General features: G+C 39.6%; 2 protein-coding genes across 8 annotated transcripts; one reads left to right on the top strand and one right to left on the bottom strand.

Moving 5' to 3' along the window:
• Positions 1-4243: 4243 nt before the first annotated feature.
• On the top strand, positions 4244-16384 carry LOC120111114 (CST complex subunit STN1-like). Of its 5 annotated transcripts, none has more exons than XM_039127616.1 (4): positions 4244-4486; positions 5430-6145; positions 12319-12358; positions 15865-16384. In XM_039127616.1, exons 2-4 carry the CDS (start codon positions 5548-5550, stop codon positions 15887-15889), a joined length of 663 nt encoding a protein of 220 aa, XP_038983544.1. In that variant the 5' UTR covers positions 4244-4486; positions 5430-5547; the 3' UTR covers positions 15890-16384. The 5 variants fall into 5 exon arrangements, with proteins under 5 accessions (XP_038983544.1, XP_038983546.1, XP_038983548.1 ...); XM_039127618.1 differs by lacking the exon at positions 15865-16384 and adding an exon at positions 15268-15680; XM_039127620.1 differs by lacking the exon at positions 15865-16384 and adding an exon at positions 13054-13672 and having other exon boundaries at positions 5606-6145.
• Positions 16385-16664: 280 nt separating this feature from the next.
• Positions 16665-19256, bottom strand: LOC120111113 (pectinesterase QRT1). 3 transcript variants are annotated; one of them, XM_039127615.1, is made up of 5 exons: positions 18706-19256; positions 18146-18335; positions 17832-18038; positions 17154-17389; positions 16665-16924 (listed from the first exon to the last, which is right to left on the bottom strand). In XM_039127615.1, exons 1-5 carry the CDS (start codon positions 18981-18983, stop codon positions 16894-16896), a joined length of 942 nt encoding a protein of 313 aa, XP_038983543.1. In that variant the 5' UTR covers positions 18984-19256; the 3' UTR covers positions 16665-16893. The 3 variants fall into 3 exon arrangements, with proteins under 3 accessions (XP_038983543.1, XP_038983542.1, XP_038983541.1); XM_039127614.1 differs by having other exon boundaries at positions 16665-16929; positions 18146-18248; positions 18706-19253; XM_039127613.1 differs by having other exon boundaries at positions 16665-16929; positions 18706-19252.
• Positions 19257-20166: the final 910 nt, after the last annotated feature.

Raw genomic sequence — 20166 nt, 5'->3', positions numbered from 1 at the left:
AAATGACCAGCGCTCACTTATAAACCTAAATACATTTCTAGCTAGCTTGAGGACCTAAAGTTAACGGATAACATTCTTTTTTTTTTCCCGAGTTTTGAAGGTATAAACAATGAGGACTGATGAAAAACATTACGTAATAGCATCCTAATCTCTTAAAAAGGATGAAACACTCAAGCTATAGAAAAAAAAACAAAAAAAGGATACAAAGATCATCAAGTACATTGCATAATCCCATAACGGTCTTCTGGCTTCTCCGCACTCACCTATATACAAAGAAATAAATATCTTCACTCTCTCCCTATTACCATCTGGAACCATAGTCACCGCTCCCTGCACCGTCGTCGAATCTCCACACCCATCCTGCGACACCAGGATGACCCGACTGTGAGCCCCGTCCTTAAAGTTGAAGTTCCCGGAGTAATTCTCTGCACTGAAGTCATCCCAAGAAATGAAATCCTTGTACTGCATCTGGGTTCCCGACAACTCAAGACCCTGCAACAAGCCACAACAAAAAGACTGAAAACAAAGAAGTCCCTCTCTCTCTCTCTCTCTCTCTCTCTCTCTCTCTCTCTCTCTCTCTCTCTCTCTAACGCACTGCTTTAGAGGCTGGCATTCTTCTGGGTCTTATCGAGTGTGGAAGTTATAGAGAGAGGAGGCGTTGAAGGGGTGGAAACGGATGATGGTATTAAATCAGTTTTTATTATTGAGGCTGGTATTATATTCGGAAAATTAACAAAAAGTGCAGTGGTCCCATAATGGAATTTTATAAACGAGTTACAGCAGCAATAAACATCGGGGAAATCTCGCTAGTTGAACCAATTTGGTAATCTAGCCATGCTATTGTGGTAGGTGAAGATCTGGTCTTCCTCCAGCGCGAAGCTCACATTGCTGCTGATCAGTGTCACCTCTCCTGTTCTCAAGTCGTGGCGCAGCACCCTCACTTTCTTCTCTATGCTATTCCCAGCCCTCACCCAGAGGTAAAGCTCGTCCCCTCCCTCGAATGCCAATGGCTGCATGAACCACCGCGAGAACAGCCGCTCCGACAGGCTCCTGCCCCTCAGTCGCATTGTGTTGCAGAACTCGGCGAGGACATGCCGATTCTTTTCAACCATCTGCTCCAAGCTCACTCGATATCTTCTCGACCACGCCTCGCTGCTACGGCTGCCATCCTCGATCACGTAGACCTCCACCGCATCCCCCACCACAACCGCGCAGGTCAGCCGACCCTCCGTCGACGCCCCGAGAGCATGCCGAGCTCGTCCTGATACCGCTGCTGGCAGCAGCCTCCAGCCTGCGAGGTCCTTGCATGGGTCGAACCATATCAAATACTCGACGCAGTCCCAGTACAAGACTCCTCCAGCGAACGCTGGAGTCCCATGACGCCACCGGAAGCCACCGACGGCGACCTTCTGGCTGGACTGCACCCACTCGCCCGTACAAGAAGAGAAGACCACGAACTGGTACTCGACTTCATCGACAGCGCCCTCGACGTTATCCCGTTTGGGGTAGACCAAGGAATAATGAGCCGGCGAGGTTGAGGGGTCGAAGGCCAGCCCGACACCATAGCGACGGCGCTTGCTTTGAGGGATGGGCTCGTACTCCTCGGTAGCCGGGTTGAGGACGCAGAGGAAGTTGAAGTAGAGGGCGTGGACGTAGACGCAGAGGAGGCCGTTCGTCGAGCCGACGAGGCTGATGCGATGGGAGCTGAGGATGGAGAGGGAGGGGTCGGGGACGCCGATCGGGGTGCCGGGGGGGGACAGGAACTCGAGGCCGCGCCAGCTGAGGAAGACGAAGCCGGAGGAGGTGGGGGAAGGGCGGCGGGACTGCTCGAGGGCGAAGAGCGGGCTGTTGGAGATGTAGCCGTGCCATGCCTTGCAGACGTTCTTGCACCTGGAGAGGGACTTGAAGGACAGCCTTGGGAGGATGTTGAACCGAAAGAGATCATCATATAGAACGCGAGAGCCTTTCGCTACTTCGCCGCTGCCGCTGTTGTTCTTCGGGGACCTGTTCTTCCTGGATTCCTCCATGTCCATGAAGAGAGAAGGTCGAGAGCCTGAAGACGAACGAATTAAGTAGCTATAGTCGTAGCGGCCGGGACCCCTCTATATGGTAGATTGTTTGGGTTTCCTGGTAATAGGAGTTCGAATTTCTCTAGGAAAGGGCCGGAGAATCCGACGCCCTGATCGACACGAATTCTGATCGTCCGAAGTCGACGCGGAGTAGGACTTTGGATATACTTCCCCCCACGTCTTTAGGATTCGCGCTACCAAAGGTAAACGGAGGACGATGGTCCGTTTCAGAGCGGACAAGGTCTCTCTCTCTCTCTCTCTCTCTCTCTCTCTCTCTATCTTTCGATATTAACGGCACATCCTTCGCAATCTAGCATCACTTCTGGGAAAAGATTATTTGAACGTAACTGTCATTGTTTTGGGGTGTGTTTTTATGGAAGATGAGAATAAAACCTAACAACCAAATAAAACTCTAGTAGGATCCAATTAAACTTATAAAAGGATTAGTGCCAACTCGAAGTTAGCTGTGATTGAAAGAGAATCCTAAAATTTTTTGACTCTAGATTAAGGAAAAGATTGTTTGAACCAAAGTGCCATTATTTTCATGTGTTTTTTTATAAAAAGATTGAGCAGAAAACCTAACATCCCCCAGGAAAAAAAAAGATGGCTGCCAAATAGAAGTTAGCTATAATTGAGAGAGAATCCTAAGATTTTTACCATGATATTCATTCACCATCCACCAGATATTGTGATTGTGATATGTGATGATCGAAACCATTTTCTGTTTTATATCAATTGAGACAAAATAATAGTTGTCGCAAAGGCTAGCAAGCAGATTTTTCTCATAAAAAGAAATTGTTGAATGGAAACATAATTTCTCAAGCGTAGGATGAACTAAATTTAGAAAAAGAGATCAACTATCAAAATGTGCAAATTGAACTTTGCAAAGTTCTCTTTCCCCTTGTAGGGTTTCAATAGAATTTGCAGCGATACATAGTGAGACAGATTTTTTATCTCTTCTATAATTTTTTTATTTCTTTTCTATAATAGTTATCTCAGTAGCCATTCTAACTAGACAATGGCACCATTAATATAAGAGAATTATATTTTGCTTCTCTTTATAGCATTTCATGATTGTAATTTAGCCAGATAAATATATCTATCTTAAAGAAGATTTTGTTGGCAAAATTCTATTTTGTAGATAGTCCTGTATCAACATGTATGTGATGCACACCACCCATAACCCTCCAATTTAAACTCATCATGGTTGTCCATGTATGAAAAAAAAGGATCTCATACATAATCTGTAATAAAAGGATCTGATATGGAGCAGCCAGACAATGAAACCCAACTCTAGGAATAAAATAATCTCTCACTTTGCTCTGTGTCTCTCTTCTTCCCCAACCCACCCCCCCCCCCCCCCCCCCCCCCCCCCCCCTCTTTTTTTTTGCTACAAAAATGCATTCCCTTCATATAGCTGTAACTGAGTTGAAATGCAAAAGCTGATCTACAGGGGTTACACTGATGCTCTCACTTGTTGTACCAGGAAAGCAAACTGGAGAATCTAATGACATCAGAGAAGTCAAAGATTATAAAATCAAGTGTAATGACTAATGACTGAAGTAATTTGTAAAGAAAACAGGCTTCCTAATGCACTAGTTGTAAAATTAAGAGAATGGAGGTGCTGAGTATAAATGTGCATGCCGAGGAAGCAAAATAAAATTGGCAGGGAACGGGACATGCTCATAAAAAAGAATAGGTTCAAAATAAGGCTAAAACTTGACAAAGAATCTGGAGCTGGGGGAAAAAGATACTCAGGAGAAATCAGACACTGAAAGAAACTATCAAAGCATTATTTAAAGCTCGTGCAAAATATAGAATAAGTTTTAAGTCATCCATCATCCATGGTGCAATTTACTTTGAGCATTTGAAAGATACTAAAAATTTGCCCAAAACTTTTGATATGATACCTTTCGTACATTTATAAGTATATGGAGGCTACCTATATCTCAACTCCTAAACAAATTACATTTATGTGAGAAAGATTGCAATTTTAGTAAACTAGAATTTTTTAATTCCTTAAGTTTCTAAAATATATTCATCCTTAAATGATTGATCAAAAGGGAACTAACCTTTAGATGAACGGATAAAATAAAATTATTCTTCTATTTGTTTAAAACTTTTATAAGAGTCCGAATTAGAATTTGGTTTGCTTGATCAGCAAACGACAGAGGTAGAGAGAGAGAACCGGACCGGGGAATGGGCCGGTTTGCAGCGTTTCCCGTCCGACTGGTCGCGGTCGGGCCGGAAAACGTGGTAAAGGGTTCCCGCTGCCGACGCAAATCCTAGGGTTTTAGAGATAGAACATCAAAATCGCTCTTCCTCTTCTTCCCCATTTTTCGCAAATTTGAGCTTTGGATTTCGACTGCAAGAATGCCTTAGATTTCGCAAATCTTCCTCCGAGAGCATCGGATAAGGTATTATCTCCTCCATTGCACCATCTAATTCACCATTTTGGGAGGCAGTTGTCTTCTGGGTTATATGTAGTTTAATATATGCTAGTGAATCATGAGATTTAGATAGTTGATTCATTTGTTTCCGTATTTGGAGATTTTTCTCTCGAGATTTCATGTAACCCAACTTTTCTGTTTTCTTTTGAGTTTGGGAATTGGGGAAATAGCTTTGGGGTTTAGGAGTTCATCTTCTCTCTTTACTTACTTTTTATTTTATTTTTTTGAAGAGGGAGGCAAAACCACTCGGCCTTTGTTAGAAAAGAAAAGTTTACATTAACTAATCTTCTCTCTTTACTTAAAAGTGAAAGGTTCAAAGTTCAGCATCTTAGTAAAAAATTGATCTTTGGAAAAGAGTGGGCAATGAATTATGGAAAATTTAAACTATAATTTATCCATTGTTTTTTGTTCTCTTCACTTTCGTCTAAGTAATGGTTATAACAGTAAGTACTAACCACTCGGGTTGTCCACTTGATTGTTCTACTTTTCGGGGTTGTGATGTAAGTGGTTACGCGAAAGACTGCACTCTGATGACATTTCGTAGCATGTTTGCTTTTGTTTATTCACTCTTTCTTTTAATTTCTGGCTTCTAGATCATGAAGCAAATTGTATCAAGTACTTCTTTGTTTAGCTGATTGTCCACTCTCATGTGTTGCATTAGCTTTTAACAAACTTATGGATAATTCTAATTAACAAATTTCACAGCAGGTCTATGCTGCATTGACTTGCCAAGTTCTTTTGCCCCTTGCATCACTCTGAGTTTTGTGGAACAAAACTTTTAATTGTACTTTGGTTATAAATAAATGTTTTCTTCTAGGTGATTTGATAGTTTTGATTTCTTGCTCTAAATTCGGACTCCCTCTTATTTTTCTTTTTTTTGCATTTAATTGCTTTTTTATGCTTTGCACAGAAGAAAAAAAGAAGTCCTCGTAGTTCCAACAGTGAGCAATCCAACCCTCTCTATCTCATTCTCTTTTTTCTTCTTTATTGTTCTGAATTCTTCTTTCTTAACATCCCTACATATATCTATGTATATGGTTGAGAATATTTCTTATTATCGTTATAAGAACTTGATTTTTGGCTCAGATCCTAAACAAATCAAGGCTACTACCATGGATCCAATCCAAACTGTTCATGTCAAGCTTATGGCCTCTGATCTCCTCTCCTTAACTGTCTGGCCCTCAAACCCTCCCTGCTTCACCCGGAAGGGAAGGCCTATATCTCGTGCTGAAACTGTAGGCATGGTGGTGAGCCGTGAGCACAAGGACAAATTTCTGAGGTTCCTGGTGGATGATGGGAGTGGGTGCATCCCCTGCATCCTCTGGCTCAACCACCACTACCTCACTTTCCATGATGGTTCATCTAATCTCGAACTTATGGCTGAAATGGCACTGAAGCAATCTGAGATAGTTCAGCTGGGGGAGCTAGTTAGAGTCAGGGGGAGAATCACAATCTATAGGGGGATGCTACAGATTACAGTGAGGGATGTGGTGGTGGAGAGGGATCCAAATGCAGAGGTGCTACACTGGTTGGATTGCATCAGGTTATCCAAACAGTGCTATGACTTGCTGCCTGCTGCTGCTCTTCCTGGATCTGTTCTGAACCCACATCAAGATGGGTCTGACCGTAAGATTCTAAAATTTTTCAACTTTGATATTCTTCCATCAACTCCTACAAAGGCATTTGATTATTCTTTTCCCAAATTTGTAGGTTAGCTGCATGGTGCCCTTCAAAGCACGCCAGCCTGGATAATTTGTTACCTTCTTCAATCTTATATTATGTCTCATAATCTCTTCTTGCATGGATTATTTTTCATTCAAACAACTTTCAAGTGTTTCTTGTGGGATTCGTGCATCTCCTGGTGTTACGATGAATCTACTGAGCTACCAGGTCCTTAGGAAAAATGTCCATTCTTTTCAGTCAGTCAATGGAAGCGACTCATATAACAAGGAGATGTCATTGCTTTGTTTTGTACCTACATTATGGTTATGTTACAATCTGTGCAAAATTTTAATGTTGATTGCAGCTGATTTCTGCTATTAAGCGTCAGCAAGGTTCTGATATAACACCAACCAGTTTTTTCTTTTTTTTTTTTTTGGGGTGTTTTTTTTTTTTTTTGGGGGGGGGGGGGGTTCTCCTTAGGACAGTGTTAGAATTACTTGTATTCTCTCTGATACAAATATGGTCAGGACAGTGTTAGAATTGCCTGTTTTCTCTCTTATACAAATATATGGCTGTTATTTTGAATGAGGAATACCCCTGGATCCTTTTCTCTCTTTTTACCCATTTTCCACTGATAATATTTTTTTGAAAAAAACATTGATAATAATTTACCATTGTAAATTGTGAAGCTTATGAAGCCATGTACCATGATGAATAGGTAATACCTCTTATTACCGATTGCACTCTATACTGCTAGCAAGAGGCAAAGAACACCAAGAAAAAGGGTAGGGCAAAGGGAAAAGATGGTTCGAGCCCCTTTAAAGGATATCAATGTAGTATGGAAGTTATTTACCAACATAACGAATGTTATTTATTGACAAAGACAATGATTTAGCATTTTGGCAGTGTGGGAGCACGGTATTCTGACAGCTCGATAAGCATAACCATAATTATCAAGCTTGTCCTAGTTATTTGGGGTTGGTATTATCGATCCCCATTTGCCAGGCCTTCCTTTGATGTTGTTCAAGCCACCTCATTTCATTTTTCACAACTACCACCTATGTCAAGACATCTTGTTACTTATTCAAATGAAAGCCACCAGAGCAACTTCAAATAAGAAAGTTGGGAAGGTTTAGGCAAATGAGGGCATGTAATGTGATAACGCAAATTGTTCCATGATCAAGATTATTTGAGTTGAGGGCTCAAATTGATATTCTGAGTAGTCATGAAAGGATACGGTATCAAGTCCTAATTCCTAAAGTAGAGTGAAGCAGTTGACCTGGAGAATGGGATCGATATAATGTGAGAAGTTAAGTGCATGAGAAAATAAGAAGAATACATATGATTAAGATTATGAAGGGTAGAGCTGCCCTCGTGGTTGGATTAGCACTGCTTCGATGCCAATTTGCCCCCATATTTGTTTGATGCCAAAGAATGAGATATCAGATCAAAGTAAAGACATGCCACAAGTAAAAAATTAAGACATTAAATTCCTGTCAAATGTACATAAATATTACTAAGAGATGTTTCACTCTTGGTTTCTAGCACATTGTAGAATTAACCCAAAAAAATGTTAGCTTCTTTTTGGGTGTGAAGCAGCGTCAAACCAAAATACCCAACAAGCATAAGCATTAGCTCTCCCTGAAAAGGAGGTGAGCTAACATAATGACACCGAGCCCTTATTGCAGCTGATGCTACTGAATCCGCTGCTTTAGTTTTTGTACGTTTGCTTTGTAGCAAGGAGCTCCGAATAGGAAAGGCTTCGAGAGACTGAAGAAAAGCGCCTATGAAAGGCCTCGACGAAAAGATGGAAAGGATGTGTCTGTCCTGGTTGACAAAAGTGGATTTTTCTATCAAAGAAAGGATTGGCTTGGAGTACGCTTAGCCCTTTTTTCTCCAGCCACTTTTTTCCAGCCATGTTTTTTCGCAGAAAAAAAATCCAACAAAAAGCAAAAACATAGCCATCCATAGAACATAGAGGAAAGTAATAAGCACACCATTTTAAGCTTAAGAAAGTTAAATCAACTTCTTGGAGGATAAAGAGAATGGGATTAAGCGAGTCTGGTTTCTAGAAAACTTAAAAATGAGCAAAGGATCTCCAAAAGCTAAGCAGTCTCCTGAATCGAGAAATACACAAGTTCGAATGAGCATTTAGAAGCTGGTTGTAGCTTATGTAAAAATTTCATGACATTTACAATTACAAAATTAAATCTGAGCCCAATACCAAACCCAAAATTTAAAAGTTGAAAAGAATCTGAAACTTTAAAACTGCAAAGCAAGAATTACAATGGCTTTATGTGAATGAGTGAACGGATACACACACGCAAAACAAAATTGTGATAAGGGATTTTGTAGCAAGTGATATGGGGAATCTAAACTTAATCTGTTAAATAGTGCTGAATCAAAGATATTAGTTTCTTGTATATTGAAAAGCCCATTCATCTCTAGCGCAACCTCAAGTTTTTGAATCATAAGACAACTTCTAATGCGGAGTTATTTCAATCTTAGGGATGCTGTATAGATAAAGAACAATTTCATCTCTATAAAAACACTCATCTCTATGCTCAATACCGGAACTCCTATGTTGGTTAAGAGCTGACCATTATTGCTATAATTTATTGGACTTGGAAACAAGGTCTCATTCACTCAATTTACCATATTTTGATGTCTGCGAATGATGATGGGTGGTTATTTCACATATTTTCACTCTTTGCATGTAATATATGGTGGCAATACACTTGTTCGACTTATCTGAACCCCTATAACACAAGAAATTCTGGCACAAAAATTTTGCTTTCCTGTTCAAAGAATTTTTTCTTCAAAGAACTATATAATTCAATGAGTTAGTGACAAAAGTGGATGATCAGGGAATGGATTAGTCTTTCTGATGGCTAACAGGTTTGTAATCACGTTGTTGGTAGTGCCTCGGCTTGTATTATTTTATTCCTTGTCGGTTCCTTCTTATTTCATTATGATACTAATTATTTAGGGCAGAAAAAAAAGGACTGTCAAGTTCTGCTTCTTTATACCATAGCTTTGCATTTGCTTATGTTGTTCATGTGCAAAGTCAATTATGGAAATGTTTACCATTTGATATTCCTGATGCCGTTAGTCACTAATTCTTAGCAGATGGGAAATTTTTAATAATAGGCTTGTGAGCTTACATCCTCCTAGTTATTGATGTATGGTCTTATGTATATTCTACTTTTGATTTGTTTATTGGTAGATATTGCTTGTTTTCACGGCATTATTTTTTAAAATATGCTTTATAAACATGAGCATATTTTTTACTTCTGCATTTGTAATAATCTTCTCTTTTCTTTTCTTGGAGTTTTTGAGGTATGTATTAGCTCCCTAATAATGTTCAATTTTATCGTATCTTTGTAATATTAATGTACCCCTGTTTTAGTCTAGTCACTCTAGTGCATTTAAGATGCACCACGATAGCTTGTCATTTTCTCAATTTATAATTCCTTCTTTTTTTTTCTAGTTCTTGACGAAATGAAGAGAACGGTTTTTCCAATGAAACTGTGGCACTGTTCAAGGAGGGAAAGGGAAAGGGGAAGAACTGAAAATTTATATAGAAGGACACTTGGTAGTGTTTTTTTAATATTGAGTTTGACTAATAAAATGTGCGGGGCCCTGCCAACTAAATGGAGGAATTTTGGATGCGAGATCTAGTTCCTTGGAAATGTTGGGTGGCAAGGAGGAGATTCTGCACTAGTTTCTTTTGAGGAAAGGGGACTAAGCCGTTTTTTTAGGATGGATATCTTTTATGGTGTATTTTAGGATTTTTAATAGAATTTGGCGATCCTTTGTGTCCTCCCTTCAGCCATTCCCTCCATTGGTACCCGGCGCCTAAATCCTCTCCCCCTCTCACATGAATTGCAACATCATATGGACATCTAATAGTTAGCAACATTATTTTAAAATAGAATAACTTTCTATTTATAATATTGACCAAGATTCTTTATATAATGTTATGTAAGAATTACTAATAACAAAACCCTCCATTCCCTTGGTTATGGAGATAATCAAGGCCTATAGGTATTATTTCCCATACGAGACATAAGACTAAGTTGAGTTTGTCTATAGATGCAGGGGTGTCACTAACCTCACCCATGATCCTCAAGGTGTGTGGTGAGGCAAGCTTCAGATAAACATGTCTGAATGATGCCATAAGCTTACATTTGACATATTCTTTCTTTTAAATGACTGACCCTGCTTCTCAAAAATCTTTGTATACAGATCTTTTTTTTCCCCGGGAGGAAGTTTAAACATGTTTCTTTGTTTGGAAAGCAGAAGTATCTTTATGTATACAAGCGGGGATTCGCTGCTCTTATTTACGGATAAATTGCTGGAGCTAATCAAATATCTTTTTCCCTTCATGATCTTTCCTTTTTAAAAAAAAAATTGTGCTTTCAACCTTTAGCCCTGTATTTGACCATTTTTCATTCTGCTATATCTGATTATTTTTTTTCGGATTAAGGCCGCGTCTCAAAATTCTGATCATATCATATGTAATTTTGTTTTTAATATAATCACATCGTAACATTTTATATATGGGTCAGGTAATGGATTCAAGCATCCGTTATATCCCAGGTATATCAAATTGGATCCAAACAACTGTGTAATATATGATTACTTTCATTTGGAATAATAGACATTGCTTCATTCTTAAAGATGAAATCGCAGTCTTCCATTCCTTCCACTTGGAGTAAGTTTTGAAATTGTTGGACTTTTAAGGAAGGCGAACAAAATATTGTGGTTACCATTTAACTAGTTATGCATAAATTTGTTTTAGACATGCAAGTATTGTAGGGTAAGTTGTTAACATTTTATTGATCATAAGCACACTAACCATAAGAGGGCAAGCCTTGGCGCAACGGTAAGGTTACTTCATTGTGACTTGGATGTCACGGGTTTAAAATATTGAAACCATCTCTCTGTACGCAAGGGTAAGACTGTGTATATCTAACCCTCTCCGAATCCTTGCAGTTGTGGGAGTTTCATGCACTAGCATGTCCTTTTAAGCACCATGAAGCATAAAGAAGTTATTTTCTTAAACACAGACCTAACAGAATTACTATTTGTTTGATATTTTCGAGAGGGCATGGAGATTAATGGAGAGTTGCGTAGGTTAAAAATTTAAGGGACAAAATCCTGTATGTGTAGATTGATTTTTCTGTACTAGGGGCCTTTATGGAATTTGGGAACTAGTCGTGATTCCAGAGAAGGCTAATGGTGTTTCCATGGCTGGAAACTGCACATTGCATTTGAAAGCTGCATTATGTTGTCCTGTAAAAATTATTAGACATGGCTCATGGCTATTATATATTTGTCAAAAGCGTCCAAATTTTGTATGTGAATAAGCTATCAAGCAGACTAGGTGTGAGAAAGCTTGCTGATATATTTAATTTATCTAAAGACAACTGGTTTTCTGTTTGCGTTTTTGGTTATTTAAGAAAATAATGAAATAGGATGCAGGTGACTTGGCTGATCCAGATTATAACTATTCAGATAGTGCCAGCAAAGTATTGTTTATTTGCAGTTTTAAGAATACTTCAAGAAATAGATGAAGGATATGTGAATAAAAGTTTCTGCTATTTAATATAATTCTGGCAGTTCTCATATATCTTGGACTCATTGGACCTTGATGTAGCATAACATGCAAGTATTCGACAATAAAAAGTGCAAATCATGATGAAATGGCAAACAAATGAGATTTTTTTTTTTTTTTTTTTGCAATGGATCTCTTGATTATTTATACTTTTACGGAGTATAGGGCTCTCTTTATGGTTGCCCAGCATTTTGAGGCTTTTGTTGTAACTTCCTCATGCTGAGAGATAATAATTGTTTATATCATATTCAACTGCAAGTTTTTTATCCCATCCTCTAGTTGGAATCTCTGCATAAAATTGAGCATTTTTATCTTGTGAGTTCTTTTGGTTGCTTCCTGCCTTTGAAGAAATGTTGCTAATGCGTGGGATTTTCATGATTTCCTCCTCTTTGGTATGGCCTGCATGAAGCTTCACCCTTGTTTTTTTGAGCTTATGTGTCAGTTTGAAGGTTGCCATATTTGAATAATTTGTGATATAGTTCTCCAATGAAAATCTGACCGTGGCAATTTGTTGCAGAGGAATCACGAGAATTGGGCTTGTTATTTCAAGCCAAAAGGTAAATTCATCGCCCTTCCTCTTTCTTCCTCATTCTCATGCAATCTCTGTTGACGTATTTAAAGGATTTAATTTATCTTATAACTTAATAAATTTACATTCTCCTCTGATTTCAAAAGTGATTTTACAAGCTTCATGAGATCAATATGCTTACTGACTTGTAGCCTGAATGAAGAGAAGCAATGAGTCCCTTGATTTTCCTGTCAAAGAGTGTACTTTCTCTAAAAGCTTTTGCATCCTTCAAACGAAGTAGGGGAGTTATGCATCATCTAGCAGAATGCAACTCCCTTACCGAGACAAGGCTGTGGAGGTTTATCTTACCTTCAATGCTGCTCAGGGATGCGCCTTCACCAAGCACCCTTATCCACCCACTCACCACCTTAATCCCGGTGACCCTTCCTTTTCACCCATACAATCATCATGTCCTCCCTTCCCTCAGCCACCAATGGCCATGGGTCCCCCACGGCATCCAGAGAACCCATCTTCCACCAAGATGTCCCACTCGTCTCCAGTATGTGAATTTCGACTCTCCCCTTTGCCATTCCGGTGCATATCTTACCATCCATCTCTCCGATCTCCCAACCTGACCATTCTCCAGTTGCTACTGAAGATGGAGTTATGACATGATGCTTATCCACAATAGGAGACTACGGTATCTTTGTTGGTGCCACCCCACTAACAGCCATGCTAAACCAGGAGCTCTCCGCAGCATTTGGGCCCTCTCTGGAAGTACAACATTTGATGTACGCCATTTGCCTTTGAGGAGAAAACTTCAAAGTGGTGCTTGGTGCAGATCAGGTGGTAATCGACACAGAAGTTGAACATAGAAGGTTGGAAGATGAGCACGAGGGCACCTTTCAGTTGTGGATTGGCTCTGAGAGGACGTGGGGTAGAAGAGGCCCTGCAGGGTTGGGACTGGGCATGGGCGAAGAGGAAGGGATGTGGTTGTTCTGGACTGCGGGGATCGAGCAGAAGTGGAGAAGGGACTGGACAGGAAGCTAGTAGAGGGCATGATCTCCAATGATGTCTGGAGTGGGTCGTTTTGTATCTTGATTATATCTTTGATGTATCTTAGCAGCTTCTCTCGGCCTAGCAGTGGACTACTTCTCTTCATCGATCACCGTCTTCACTGACTGTGTGGTCTGAGGAGACGGCTTGCTCAAGGACTCTATTTTCATGGTCATAGTAGCAGGTTGTGGTGGATGAGGTTTTGGAATTTTATAGCTGGAGGCTGGTTTAGGGTGCATCTTGGCGGGGTCATTCTCTCCACTTTCAGTTTCCTTTGTGGAAAATTTCACCAAGCTAAGCAAGGTAGGGTAAGTCCAGTTCGTTGACTGCTGACTTGGGAATTCCTGGATTGTCGTCACTGTTGGTTAGGGAATAACCACAAAGTGTTGTTCAGATCTTTGTTTTGTACTTTTGATCAGAAGAAATCTAAAGGTTGTTAAGTAGCAACCTTAATCCAATGTGGCATGTTCAGTGCAGTACTTTTGATTGGGGAATGCTTAATGGATGAACCCTAGTTACAAAAATATAAGTTTTTTTGTGAAAGAGGCCGTTGTGGATTAGTAATCCCAGAAAGCGGATTTTTTAGGAATTGATTGAAGGTTTATTTAATTTGGTACACCTGTCTCGCTAGATTTTATGTTTGTCAGTTTGTATTCTGTAGGAATGGATCCCTGCCTTCAGACCACTTGACACAAATCCAACACCCACCCGCCCTCCAAATAAAAAAAAAAGGGAAAAAAGGCCCTTTTTATGTCAACCTTCCCAGAAAACAGAAAAGTTGTATAGCTTTTGGATAGGAAATATCTTTCAGGAGAAGAGTCACGCAATCATCTCATTACTTGTGAAACAACTTTTACATGATGTTACTCGGCTGACAAATTGGTATTTCAAGATTGTAGTTACAGTATAGCTCTTCGTACATGCTTGCCTCAGTAATCTTTAACTTGAAAGATACATTTGAAATTTTTAATGGGCTAGTTTGAAACTTGACACGTTTACATTCACTTCACATATAACACAGATTTCTAAAACTACGAAACCAAGCTAAAACTATCTGAAATCAACCAAGACCAGTTGGCATTGGTGTTCTTCCTGCTGGGTTGTTTTCAACCTGTTTCGTCAAATGTTTCTGACCCTGTGCGAACTGAAACAGACAAAAGACCATACTTTCTACTTACAGTTTAATGTTATAACGCTTATCTGATATAATAACATTAAGTAATGATTTCAGCACTTCTTATCTTCTTCACCACATTCACATTTTTCAAGCACATCCTAGGTTGTTATCATCTAGAAAAATTGGACTGTCTCTCCCTTTTCACGCTCTCAAATCATTCTGCAGTCTGGATGTCTGTTAAGTCTGATTTGCATACTTAGCTAGCCAATTTGGTGAAATAATTATCTTGACTGCATTTATGTTTTGTTGTCTGGACTTTTGCATCAATAATTCGGAGGACATGTTGATCTAAGGCCAGTTTATGTAATAATCTGTACTTGGGAACAAGTTATCCCATGTTATCAAGGTTCAGGCAGCTGCACATTAGGATCTATAAATCCGAAACAAAATTGTCAGGACAAGGCTAGATGATTTATCAAGGTTCTGATGATTTGGCTCATGCAGACAAGGTACTAGTGTAGGATGTGAACTAATTAGGCACCTTTATCACTCACGAAGGAAAATTCCTGGAATCTTAGATGAAAGTACATAACATAAAGATGAACAAAAACCTTCCATAACCTTTTAGTTTTTAACAAATATATACAAACCAACCATGATATGCAATCAAAATTTGGAATTTTCTTATCGACCACTTGCTGTCTTCTTGCAACATATGCTTGATTTTGATAAGCAACATGCATCAAATGCTTGTCTGGGACTGTTCAACTGGCTTTCGGAATCAGGTAGTTCTGCAATGTCAGACCAAGATGTCATCACTGCACAAGCGGATTCAAATGAAGAAGATAAACAAGCAGAAACCAGCTTGAGTGATAAAACTGATGTAAACATGAAGCGAGTTAATTCAAGAAAGCGGCTGAGGGATGAAAGTTCTGAGGAAGACTTTGAGGAAAAGCCAGGCATAAGTGGTGACTAGAGTTGAAGGCTGGCAAATGAGGTTGGACCAGGCCTGCTTTAAATTTTTTTGTATGTAAACGTGTGCGTATAGAATATCATATATAATCACGATGATGTTACTTTCTGGGGCCAAATTAACTGCACTGTAATTAGGACAACAATGGAGGTGAACTGACTGAAGACTTGGCATTCTTTGTAGCTTTTGAAGTTTAAGCTTTTGCCATCTTATCTAGCAATTTAATTCCAGATTTAGACCTTGAGTATCTGGTAAGAAATGGCCCCTCTTCCGGCTTTGTTCAAATTGTGCCACTAGTGCTTCCAGGTACCCCTGTCATGGGTGTTATGGGAATATAATCCAAGCCTACATTAATTTTTCATGGTAATTTTATATATGAAACTAACCGTATCTTGTTTTCTGTTGACAGTTTATGTTTTCGTCTCTCTGTGTGATCCTTGGTGCCATCTCATCATTTTTGGCCCTAACTGCAGCACTATGTAGCTAAATTAGGAAAATGTCTGAAGTACAACAGAGACCAATTTGTTGATCTGTAGACAGGTGAAGTTTATCTGAACTTGTGGAACCTTGTAAGCTGCCACAAATCTTTATCCTGAAAGCCATTGTCCACTGCAGAAGTATGTTGGATGTTTGCATTAGCGGCTCGGCAGCTGTGACTGGATGTTATGGTCAGTGAAGTGATCACCTAATGTTACTTCTCTTGTCACAGATGTAGTGGTAGTATTTAGTTTGATTCAAGCGCTTATTTTTAGCATTTAAATTTGATGAGTCAGGATCCATTATACCCATCCTCATTGGAGTCACGGATTCCTTTTGTCAGGCATATATACTGTGGTTTGGGAATTGGTAGGGACAAGTTGTTTCTTTTTACATTATACCCATCCCCCTTCCATTTAAAGTCTTGCAATAAAGTCCCTGGCATTCATTTACTTCTACAAATCATTTATCCTGCCACATGGCTTCATTCTTTTTCTTCTTTTAAGGAAAGGCTCCATGCTGATGTTATTACCTACACTAGGAAGGGTGTCACAGCATCCATGCTCTGTTCCTTCTTTCTTCCAGACTTGCAACTACTCTGATTGAAATGGTTAACAGACTCATGATGAGCATTTCGTTTATCACACTGAATGGTTTGGGCTATGTTACATGAGATTGTGAAGTCCCTTGTTGATGTCAGCAAAAGATAGCATCATGATGACCGGTACATGATTTCGTCGATTGGTAACTATCATCATCAATTGGTATGGACTTGGTACATACACTTTCAGGGATATGCCTGGAAGGTGAAACAGCACAAAATTATAAGATCAGCTCAAAAATAAGGAACTACAATCGAAGCCATTGATTGCCATGAATGTAATTCCGATCTAGGAAAGGCCGTGCTTCATCGTAGTTGAGTGATCTTGCCCATTGTACCCTCTTTCTCAAATTGGCACCCTTACCACTGCAATTGAACTCTCCAAACCATGCTGTCCTGCAAAATTGAGATCAGTCAAGTCCTCTTAGAGTCAAAATTGGTTTCGAGTGAATGAACTAACATAAGCTGCCTCAAAGGCCTATTACACTAGTAAACAAGATTATCCTGTGGAGTTTTTAATGAATGGCAATGGCACTTTAATAACATGGTTGTTGCTTTTAACTATCCCTCTCCTAATTGCCGTTGGCCTCCTTTTTTATATATATAAGAGATGCTTATACCTTGTCCTTGATGGATCTCCCCAGTCACTCCATCCTTCAGGGATGATGATGCCTTCCAGTTGGCAGTAAGAATAGACCACTCTTGCATACCGTCCCCAAGCTCTCCCTAAGTACAGAATCCCAGAGCCATCCAGCCTGCAGTCCAGGAAAGAGAACCCGGAATCATCCTTTGGTGAATTCCTCTGAGAAGCTGCGACTGCTCCATAGCTCATTGCAACTGCATGAAGTGTGCAGCCCTGCTCCACATCAAGACATCGATGAATAGATAGATATCCAAGACCACAAGATCTAAGCAGAACAATTTGAGCATTTCACTGTTCTCCAATCGACCCGTACAACAGTGACAGATTTTTTTGATCTAAATCAGTATAAATAATCCTACTCAGGGTATGAAACTAGCAGCAACCATTCTTCAGCATACATTACTGATGACTTGTTGAATTTAAAAAAACAAAATCAAAATTTAAAAATCAAACTTGGAAGGAGAACATCCTGCTTTATAGAAAAATTTATGCCAACCAATTCAATGTCGAAAGAGTTAAGAGAATTCTGCAGTCGATGACTGAATTCACAAAGATAATGCGAACTTGCACATGCTAATATAGATGGCTGACTGAGAAAAAGTTGGCATAATTGAGAAAGAGAGAGAGAGAGAGAGATTTGTTGCTCGGACATAACCTGATACAAAGATCTTGCATTTCCAAATATGAAATCAATGGATCCTTGGACGTAGCATTCCAAGAAATAATGCCTGCCCATGTGATCGAAGAGTGTGTCTTGAGATCCCAAGATCCTGCATCTGTATACAATGGCCTTGTCGCCCGACAGTCTCAGCGCCACCGCTTGCATTCCTATCGCACCAGGCACTGCACCTTGTGCTGTGTTCTGTCACTCAAATCCATTTCAAGCTATCAGAACCAAAGAACGTCAGAAATTTTCCTTTGTGTGCATCTCGCATTGCATATCTAGCTTTCGCTGGGGATTCTGGGTACCTCAAAAGTAATTCCATTTGCGCAGAAGTAATCGGACTCCACGGCAACTGATGCAGAGTAAAAGGTCCCAATTATCTGGCCATTGTGATCTCGATCAGATGCCCTGGAATGCCACGAGATAACAGTTTCAGAGCTTCCGTTCCCAATGAATGAAATATAAGGCTTCGTTATGGGAACGATCACCTTCTCTCTGCAAGAATCCAAGTTCTGTAATGTTAATATATGGAAAAGAGGAACCTCTAGGCGATGAGACCGTGCTCTAATGAAATACAGAAATTAACAAGGCTTCTCAATTGGAAGGCTGCTTTGCAAGTTTTTGACACAAAGGAAGGAGGAAAAAAAGTAGAACAGTTTGACAATGCAAACTACTACGGAGAAAAGAGTCGCACATCACAAATTTAAAAAGCCTAGAACAAAACAAAGTAAAAACACTCAAACCAAGCTAAACGAAAAGAAAATTGAGTATAAAGCACTGGCCAAAACAGAACTCACTGACCAAATCACCAGCGCTCACTTATAAACCTAATTACATTTCTAGCTAGGAGTAACACAGCACTCACCTATATACTCCTGGAGAAATAAATATCTTCACTCTCTCCCTATTACCATCTGGAACCATATTCACCGCTCCCTGCACCGTCTTCGAATCTCCGCTCCCATCCTGCGACACCAAGATGACCCGACTGTGAGCCCCGTCGTTAAAGTTGAAGTTCCCGGAGTAATTCTCCGCACTGAAGTCATCCCAAGAAATGAAATCCTTGTACTGCAACTGGGTTCCCTGACAACTCAAGATCCTGCAACAAGCCACAACAAAAAGACTGAAAACAAAGAAGTCCATCTCTCTCTCTCTCTCTCTCTAACGCACTGCTTTAGATGCTGGCATTCTTCTGGGTCTTATAGAGTGTGGAAGTTATTGAGAGTGGAGGCGTTGAAGGGGTGGAAACGGATGATGGTATTAAATGTTGGGAGCGTGGTTCTTGCTCTACTCCTCTCTATCTAATGTTGGATTCTATAAGACTAACGGTTGGATAAGATAAGAAGACATACAAAGAGAGAGAGGGGGGGGAAGGTCTCCCATGACATGAAGGGATGCCTTCGGGTGGTTAATGAGTAGTTAGATTTTTTGAGACGCAACGGTTACGTCATATATTGTAACTGAAACAGGAATGTGAAAAACTCTAAAGCCCCGCTCTCTCTCTCTATGTGTGTGTATATATATATATCCATATTAATGTTGTAAGTTACGTGAAGTATATTTAGGCCATTCGGTCGATCCATGCATGATACGAAGAGCCTAAAGACTAATAGAAAGAGAGAGCGCACACATAGAGAGAGAGAGGGAGAGATTGTGAAATCCAATTAAACCACAAGCAAAGTTTAGCAGCATTCAACTTTTAGGATGGGAAGCAGAGTCTAGGTTCTAGTCAAGATCAATGTACATACAATTACATAAATGGATAGAAAAGTGAAAAAGATAAATTCCTTATAATGAAATCAGAGGGAGAACTGATGAAAAATTAGGGGACACGAGAAACACATGGGAATCTTCTTCAAAAGCATATATCACATCACTATTTTGAAGGATTTAAAGTTTGATGTGTGGTGGCAGAGGATTGGGTTCAAAATGAGGCTTAATTTTGTCAAAATCTAAATCCCAATCCGATTTACAACTCTACTTCTATACCTGGGTGGAACTCTCATGTGTACCATGCGTGCGGCTTAATTTACAAATAAGTATCAGATGGATTTTAATAAAATTTTGACTTAAGTGAGAAAATCATAAATTATAAGATAGACATAAATGATCTGATAGATTATAGATACAAATAATCTAATAAATTTTAAAACGATAAAGATGTCAGGTTTATTTCTAAGAAGCCCGATCATTTGACAGTTTTTATTCTCTCTCTCTCTCTCTCTCTCTCTCTCTCTCTCTCTTTTAACATTTAGAGATGTGGAGTTTATTTTTAGGAGCTTCACCCAACTATTAAACTTTTCTACACATTCTTTTTTAAAAAATA

This window comes from Phoenix dactylifera, chromosome 6 (genome assembly GCF_009389715.1).
Source record: "Phoenix dactylifera cultivar Barhee BC4 chromosome 6, palm_55x_up_171113_PBpolish2nd_filt_p, whole genome shotgun sequence".
In the NCBI taxonomy this organism is placed as follows: domain Eukaryota; kingdom Viridiplantae; phylum Streptophyta; class Magnoliopsida; order Arecales; family Arecaceae; genus Phoenix; species Phoenix dactylifera.
This window is presented reverse-complemented; position numbering and strand designations above follow the sequence as displayed.

What these genes read in the sequence shown, in the direction of transcription:
- LOC120111114 (XM_039127616.1), top strand. Translation starts at nt 5,548, where the DNA reads ATGTATATGGTTGAGAATATTTCTTATTATCGTTATAAGAACTTGATT. An exon ending in ACATCAAGATGGGTCTGACC is followed by an intron (nt 6,146 to 12,318) that starts GTAAGATTCTAA and finishes AATTTGTTGCAG; the next exon opens with AGGAATCACGAGAATTGGGC. An exon ending in TTGTTATTTCAAGCCAAAAG is followed by an intron (nt 12,359 to 15,864) that starts GTAAATTCATCG and finishes TTCTGTTGACAG; the next exon opens with TTTATGTTTTCGTCTCTCTG.
- LOC120111113 (XM_039127613.1), bottom strand. Translation starts at nt 18,983, where the DNA reads ATGGACTTCTTTGTTTTCAGTCTTTTTGTTGTGGCTTGTTGCAGGATC. An exon ending in ATGCAAGATCTTTGTATCAG is followed by an intron (nt 17,390 to 17,831) that starts GTTATGTCCGAG and finishes GATGTGGAGCAG; the next exon opens with GGCTGCACACTTCATGCAGT. An exon ending in GGAGATCCATCAAGGACAAG is followed by an intron (nt 16,930 to 17,153) that starts GTATAAGCATCT and finishes TCAATTTTGCAG; the next exon opens with GACAGCATGGTTTGGAGAGT.